Below are 7,668 nucleotides of genomic sequence, written 5' to 3' on the forward strand. Positions count from 1 at the left end.
TTGAATGCTAATGTATTACGATAAGATGAAATACCGGCTATACGTATACCTACTTAGCATAGCAACTGTAGTAGACAACCGTTACTATATATGTATATATTTTTATATTAAGTACTAATTCTACTTCTGAAGATATTATTTTATCATCATAAAATCCAGAATCTAGGGAAGGAAGGGCATAGATTAGTAAGGAAGGGGGAAGTTAGGGGCCCGAACATCTCCAATCTAAAATGATGTACCTACTTAAATTCTTTTGGCACCTTTTAGGGTTTGTAGTTTTAGAGTTTTAGGATGACTTTACATTAAACATGTCGCTTCACTTTACATCTAGGTACGATAAATGTTAGTGTTGTTATCAAATTAAGATAGCGATATGAGTGCAATCTCGTTAGTAGGTAGGTATAACTTTATCCCTGTAGTTCCGGGACCAGAATAGGGCTACGGTATCCCCTGCCTGTCGTAAGAGGCGACTCAAAGGGGGCTTCCGGGGTTGCGGGCGGCAAGAGTGGGAGCTCGAACCGCCCGGCCAGCGGCCCCGGGAAGGCCGACGGTATGTGTGGTCGCATACCGTCGTACAAACCAGATGGTGTGGCGAGCGTCGAGCTCACCTGGGCGGAGCCCGACGGGACAACATGCTAAGAGGACTCCGGTTGCGTTCCTTTGGAGATCCCGGAGCCCTCAACGCAGCACAGAGGACGGTCACCGGGAGGGTTTTATTGCGGTAAAAATCCCACATAAACCGGCGTCGCTCCCACGTTGTCGGGTACCTTTTGAAGTTTTCCCCTCGATAACAAAAAATAAAGGTATAACTTATTCCAATATACATTATACCCCAAAAATGGCGCAATTTGTATTTCAATTTTCAGCGTTCTCTATTACCTAATAGGTGCTGTGCGTGCAAATTTTATACAAAATTTTGAAATTTACTAAACTAGTTATAAGTACCTACCTACCTGTAATGTGGAAATAAGCTTTGGAGTAGGTAGATACATCAGGTCAAATAAATTAAACAACGTATTAAAAAGTTAACAGTTCTATATTTCTTTTCAAATAATGAAAATCATTCTTCATTGATCTGAAACAGCAAAAAATATTTTTTATACATTTCAAATAAGTTTTTAAATAAATCAAGTTAGATAATTTTTGTGATATAATAGATTAATGTATTATCTGTGGAATTGCATTGATTATATCATATTAACTCGACGTGTAATGCTGTTTTTTCTACACTGATTATAATTAGTAATCAGTACTCACTAAATACCGGCATGTAAATATATCTAGTACCTACACACTCAAGTTGATTTTGAATTGGAAATTTCATTTCACAATTATAGTCTGTTAGTCTGTAAGGTATATGTCATATGGACCTTGTTGTCCGAAATAAATGAATAAATAAAATAATATAGCTTTGGTATTGATCTTTGAAAATTAATTTGCTTCCCACTATTGGAGATACGATTTTACATAATAATTATACACAAGAATGCATTGTAGGTTCCATCTCACCCAACTCAAAGGATCTAAACACGTTCTAATTCAATTGCAAGTGTCTTGGAAGTTACTTCATATAAACTTTCAAAGCAAGACCTTTGATACTCCTACATTTAAGTCAGTAAAATTAAGAGCCATACAGTAAAACAATGCTCAAATTACTTGCTTGTTTCAGACGACGATCAAACTTGCTTAAATAATTTTCTAAAATTATGAGGCAGAGAATTAAGTTTCAATTTTTAATTAATTCAATTTGTGCTGTGCATTATTGTAAAATCTTCTAAACACAGTTTATGAGTTCAAAATTGCCCTAATCCAGCAGAAGTTATGGACCGGTCACATCGCCAGGGAATATTTAGAGAAAAACAGGTTTAATGGCGACCGTGTTAGACCAAATGTACACTAATCGAGTACTGGCCAGGCAAAACCCATGATCTAAAAAAGGCAACGGGAAGCCTTTTGACTGCAACGGCAGAGGGCCAGTTTGAAGGGCGTCAATTGGATGATGGATTGGATGGTTGGATTTCAGTTCAGATCAAATGGATAAGTGTCTAACTACTTGTCTAAAAATTAGAAATACCTACTATATTTGTTACCTGCAATGCCTGCAATATAAAAGTACTTTACTTCTAATGTTCGTAGGTGACCGAACACACGCTCAGTGGCGGCTTTCGGAGGCTAAGAAGATCGTAGTGATATTTATTACAAAACAAAACAGTGAACTAAATAGTAAGATTTTTATCATAACGGTTGCGGAGATGGAGCATCGGACACGCGGACAAGTGGGAGCTCCACTATATCGACAATCGTAATTTTCGATCGACGTCGCCTTCGAGAGCACGTAGATCTTCAAACGTCCGCGCCGGGCTGACCGAGTGGAGCCTCGAGTGCGGCGGCGGGCGGCCCTACAGGTACATGCCGTTGACGAGGTAGTCGGCGTCGAGCGCGTAGCGCGGGTGCGCGCGGCGGCGGCGGCGGGCGGCGCGCGCGCGGCACGCCAGCAGCGCGCCCAGCGCCGCCGTCAGCAGCGAGCCTGCCGGACACACCGAGCTCTCGTCACCGTATCGATATCGATAATGTCGCCCGCTAGACATCTCTGATCTCCGTCGGAAAGATGTCTGTAACTATGTCCGCGACTCGTTATCTTTTTGTAAATTTTGACCATTGGTATCATGTGTCATGCTATATTTTTTTGCAGAATTTTTATTTTATAATATCGAAGTAGTAAACGAGCGTGATGGCGAGTGACCCCTGTCGCCCACGGACGTAACGGTAATCGACGCTGAGTAAGATGAGAGTTCTGAGGTCGACTACAGATGCGTTGTTACCCCTGAAGACTACGTAACGTAATCCCAAACTAAGTAACCGACTCCAAACACGAGAAATAATCTGAATGCTTCTACCATATCACAGCAGCGACAGTGTTTGGTCTCTTACAGACAATATATAGGGAATGATTTTATCGTAAATATAGAGATGGAAAACGGAGATGTTTCCACCGATGGGTACCTAACACGAGCAGCAGCACGGCGGCGGGCGGGTGCTCGCTGAGCCCGTCGCGCTCGTCCGCCGCCAGCTGTTCGTGCACCGCCATCATCGCTACGCTGTTCTTGTCCATCGCCGCCGGCTTCCGCGACTCCTCGGAGGGCTGTCGATTCAATTAACCATTCGTTAATTGGCACACATGGCGCGATCGGAAATGAATAGGTACCACCATTTAACCACAAATAAAAAATAACAACGATGCTCTTAAATGATTTAAAACAATTCAGAAAAATACATACGGGATCCTTCAACATTTTCTTCTTCGTGGTGTTCTCTATCTGAGGAGGTATTTTCTCCTCTCGCCGATCTTGGTCCGCGGAGCCGGGCGGCGGGAGCACCGAGACCGGCGGCTCCGTGGCCACCTCCAGCGCGCGATCCTTCGTCATCAAGTCGAATCCCTTCTTGGGACTATCGCGCAACGTCTGCTGCTGACTAGAGTACAATATCGGCATTTCAGGCATAGTTTTCGGAGGAATGTACACTGGCATCTCCTAAAATAATAAAAATAATTACAACGCGTTCCGAAAGCGGTCGTATTCGCACCCGAAGGTACACGATGGTGTCGGCGGCGCGACGTACCGGGTCGGGCGGCGGCGCGCGCGGCGGCACGGGCCAGGCGCGGCGCGGCTCGGCCGGCCACTCCGGCGCCGGGTACGCGCCCCACGCGTGCGCCGCGCTCATGCCGTCCATACCTGCGGTCGATATTGTGCCAATGAGTGCCTTCGATCTATGTAGTAAGTGGGACGTTATTATAAATTTAATCTTTCGTAATCGACGGTGCAGCACATCGATGCCGGACCCGGCGACTTCGCCGAGCTTCTCTCTCGATTTTCCACCCGGTGCGCGTACCGTGCGCGAGTTAGCGATGGTCTCACGTGATCGAAAGAAGTGCAGGTATCTCACCGGTTCCTGGCGGCGGCCAGGCGTGGCGCGGCCAGCCCGCGGCCGGCAGCGGCGGCTCGAACGCGGGGCTGTCCTGCAGCAGCCCGCCCTTGTGGCTGAAGATGTGCGAGCCTCCCGCCGCCGCGCCGGCTGCCGACGAGGTTACACGGGTTACCGCCATGTTGGGTGTAATTGAATGTGTTAAACGAGACAACTTCACGTGATAATATCATTAAGGTGAGGACATACCGTTGTAGCGGTGCTGCGGCTGCGCCTGCGTGAGGCGGTGCGGCCACACGCCTTCCTCTGCGCTCTCCGCCGCTTGTACCTGTACAAGATATACCGAGATAAAATCATTATTTTTACTATAAATCGAAATGCAAACTACATATTTCAAAATGTTAGATTGAGTGTATTTTTGCGAATATCGGATTAAAGTTTGAAAAGGTATCTACGAGCAGTGTGGCTTCGATTGCTATCAACTTGTAAGTACTGTAGTCACTTGTGTGAGTGGCGGGGGCGGCGGCGGCGGCGGCAGCGTGGCGGGCGGAGCGGCGGGCGGCGCGGCGGGCGGCGCGGGCGAGGCGGGGCAGCCCAGCTCCGGCGCCTCGTCGCTGCCGTCCGCGCACTGCGGCACGCCGTCGCACGCGTTGTACACCGCGATGCACTCGCCGCCGCGCCGACACTCGAACTGGTAACGGCTACATCGCCCTGCTAAACGTTCAAACAATTGGTGGTATTTTCCAATGGTGGCAGAAAATTAAATAAAAAAAATGTGGCGCGGCGGTGTCTCAGGAGCTGAATCACAGAAAGGGTTTACCACCTATTAGGTACTAAAATCAAATTAGATAGGTGGCTGTGTGACACTCCTAATCTCCGAAAAAATACTTAATACACGGTGGTAGGTACATACATATCATTATTCTTTCATCTTTGCTATTCAAATATGGATGAACAGGAAGCATTCTAATAGACGAGTAACCGGAGTGCCGAAGTCGACCTAATTTTGTATAATAGATCGCAACTGGCACGCATCTCAAACATATTAGCATTGGACTCAAGTGTTCACTGTACACGCCTGGAGTGAGTATGTTTATTGCGCTGGTCATAGTCTATTATATTTCAATTAAATTCGCTACCAGTCAGGTACAACAGGCCGCGCCAGCACCTCGCCAGCGCGCAGCAGGCAGCGGGGCGCTGCCGGCGTGACTCAGGGGTCACCTGCTGCCCGCGAGAGGACACTGACACCGCAACCGTGAACGCATTAGCGTTATTGATCTCCTCCACGAGTGTGTCCACACCTTCTCATTTATCTTACGCATTTGCCTCTTGATAATACAAAACACTTGCCAATTAATTGCAAGTTGTGCCCTAATCATATATACCTACTTTCATAAAATAATATATAGAGTGGATACTCTTTGTTGTAACGTGTGCGTATATAATTAATAAAAAATAATAACGTGCAAATTAATAAACACTATTAATGCTTTCTTGAGCATGCAACTCTCTTGCTCTACCTTCTAGTAGGTAAGCAAGACATATTTTGTACCGACTTTCAAGGAAGAGATAATGTTATGTTTTTTGTACGTATCTTGTTATTTTTTTTTCTATTTGCTAAATGTAGTATGTTTTAATGTAACGTACTGGGCGGTGGTGGAGGCGGCGGCGCGCGCGGCGGCGCGGGCGACGCCGCCGGCGTGCTGCTCGCCGTCGAGCTCGTAGGGCTCCTGCACGGAACACGAACATTGTATCATATACAGGAATATTTGTTAAGTCGAGTTAAGAGTCTTATTAAAAGTTAAACCATTGCTCAGCCTAATCACATGACTTTTTGCTTTATACTATAGGAAGGTAAGGTTGGGTAGGGGAGCACCTGAGGTTGGCGAGGTCCTGCTCGTGCTTGGCGAGGCGCTGCTGGTCCTGCAGCTCGGCGAGGCGGCGGCTCAGCGCCAGCACGCCGCTGCTGAAGTTGCCGTGCGCCGTGAACTTGCAGCGGAAGTCCTCCGGCGGCCCGCAGTTGAACAGGTAGCAGCTGCCCGGACTCTGTGCATCGCACACGTTTTCAACAAACTTTGTAGTTAACACGGAAAACATTCGTCGTTAATTAAAAGTAAGTCAATCTCATGTTGCATTGAAGCCAGTGCAAAGTTTCAAATAAATACGACAACACCTATCTACAAACATACAATATTATCGGTTTTCTTAATCGTTTGCTTCCCGGATATTTTATCTAAATTTCATAAAAGATCAATATGTTTTTATACAACGTTTGCTTGTTCCTATACTTGAAAATATGGTAAGAAGATGAGGAAAATTTAGTTCATATACATATGTAGGTATTCTATGTGTGATTCTAAAGTCAAATATATTTTTATTGTGTCACCAATTTGTTACCACCTATGTATTTATGTATTTTGATTTGAATTCAGGCCATAATAATTTATGGAAATACAAAAAATCCAAATAGAGCTTTTCTAGACTTTTTCTACATAACATCTTATGTTAAAGAAGTCATTGTGATGTGACTTGAATGTGTTCATAAGGTAGTCGACGAGCTGCGTCGTTGCTTTCCTGGCTCGACACTGATAACTAATTGCAGTGACGTAATCGATAAGTATAATAATTCCTACTTTTGTTAAGTTTACTTTTCATATTAGCCACGAAATTAATATATTTATTCAAGGTACTTCAGTATACAATGCCAGGCAAAATGAATAGGTGGGTAACAGCGAGGTTCCGAACCTTCTCCTCGAAGACGAAAACGTCGCATGCCTCGGTCTCGCAGCAGAGGCGCAGGCACTCGCGGCGCGCGCCCACGTCCAGCTCGGACAGGTAGCGCGCGCCCATGTCGCGCGACTCCTCCGTGCGGATGATCTTGTCGCGCTGCACGTCGAAGCGCGCCGCGCACGCCGCGGGGTCCAGCTCGCGCGCGCCCGCCGCCGCCGCCAGCGCCACCCACCACACCCACGATGCCATGTTTTTCACCCTGCACTCGTTCCTCGTCGTGCACTATCTACCCCTGAACGCTCGCGCTGGATGCACTTAACCGAATCGCTGTCGTATTTCTTCCGCTTTTAAAATTATGTAGTCGAATGTGGCAGGAGTGTTGCAGATTGCTATCGCAACTGGTGGCGGATCGATGGAGTTGCGCATGCGCGATGCGTATCGCCGAGCCTCTCGGCTCGGGCGAGCGTCGCGAGATGTGAGCTTCGAGCGTCGCGGCTCCACTTCGCACGTCGCGGTAAGGCTGCCTTTACAATTGAGGAGAGCCTAATATGCTTACACTTTTGCCATATAAATAAAATAGAATGGAGGTCATTTAAAATGTACGCAAAGAAACCTAGTAAAGAACGAACCAATGAATTAGCTATTTTTACACGATTTGATCAACAGTACACATATTCATACAAAAAATATTTTCTTACATTTGCACTAAGTGTTTCATACTTCATTAAGTAGGTTAACTTATTACAAACTTAAGCCTTTGTAAGTTCACGACGTGGACATAGGTACATGGTAAATTTTGCTACAAAATGTCAAATTTAATTCTTCCCAACATCCGCCGCCGTTGAAGCGACGTTGAGCGCGCTCAGAAATCGAAAGATTGACCACCAGTAGTTTAATATTATACACGCATGTTGTAATTACAGAGAACATTCCAATGGGAAGCTAGCTTTAGGACGGCTGTTGTGGGGCGGCGGCGTGCGGCGATGCGGGCGGCGGTGCGGGCGCGTGGCGGCGGCG

The 7,668-nt window shown here is 46.3% G+C and overlaps 1 protein-coding gene across 2 annotated transcripts; it reads right to left on the reverse strand.

Moving 5' to 3' along the window:
- Positions 1–1,405: 1,405 nt before the first annotated feature.
- LOC140749751 (uncharacterized) lies at positions 1,406–7,625 on the reverse strand. Of its 2 annotated transcripts, none has more exons than XM_073082906.1 (10): positions 6,667–7,625; positions 5,798–5,967; positions 5,569–5,651; positions 4,424–4,632; positions 4,171–4,249; positions 3,943–4,071; positions 3,619–3,731; positions 3,279–3,530; positions 3,004–3,142; positions 1,406–2,527 (listed from the first exon to the last, which is right to left on the reverse strand). In XM_073082906.1, exons 1-10 carry the CDS (start codon positions 6,898–6,900, stop codon positions 2,400–2,402), a joined length of 1,536 nt encoding a protein of 511 aa, XP_072939007.1. In that variant the 5' UTR covers positions 6,901–7,625; the 3' UTR covers positions 1,406–2,399. The 2 variants fall into 2 exon arrangements, with proteins under 2 accessions (XP_072939007.1, XP_072939005.1); XM_073082904.1 differs by having other exon boundaries at positions 4,424–4,635.
- Between the last annotated feature and the right edge of the window lie 43 nt (positions 7,626–7,668).

This window comes from Epargyreus clarus, unplaced genomic scaffold (assembly GCF_041222505.1).
Source record: "Epargyreus clarus isolate Ecla_fem2 unplaced genomic scaffold, WU_Ecla_fem_2.2 ptg000018l, whole genome shotgun sequence".
Lineage (NCBI taxonomy): Eukaryota > Metazoa > Arthropoda > Insecta > Lepidoptera > Hesperiidae > Epargyreus > Epargyreus clarus.

Bases quoted from the DNA above. Each gene is read 5' to 3' on its own strand.
- LOC140749751 (XM_073082904.1), bottom strand. From the start codon at position 6,900: ATGGCATCGTGGGTGTGGTGGGTGGCGCTGGCGGCGGCGGCGGGCGCG. The intron at 3,732-3,942 runs GTGAGATACCTG...TATCGACCGCAG, and splicing joins CTGGCCGCCGCCAGGAACCG to GTATGGACGGCATGAGCGCG. The intron at 3,531-3,618 runs GTACGTCGCGCC...TTATTATTTTAG, and splicing joins GCGCGCCGCCGCCCGACCCG to GAGATGCCAGTGTACATTCC.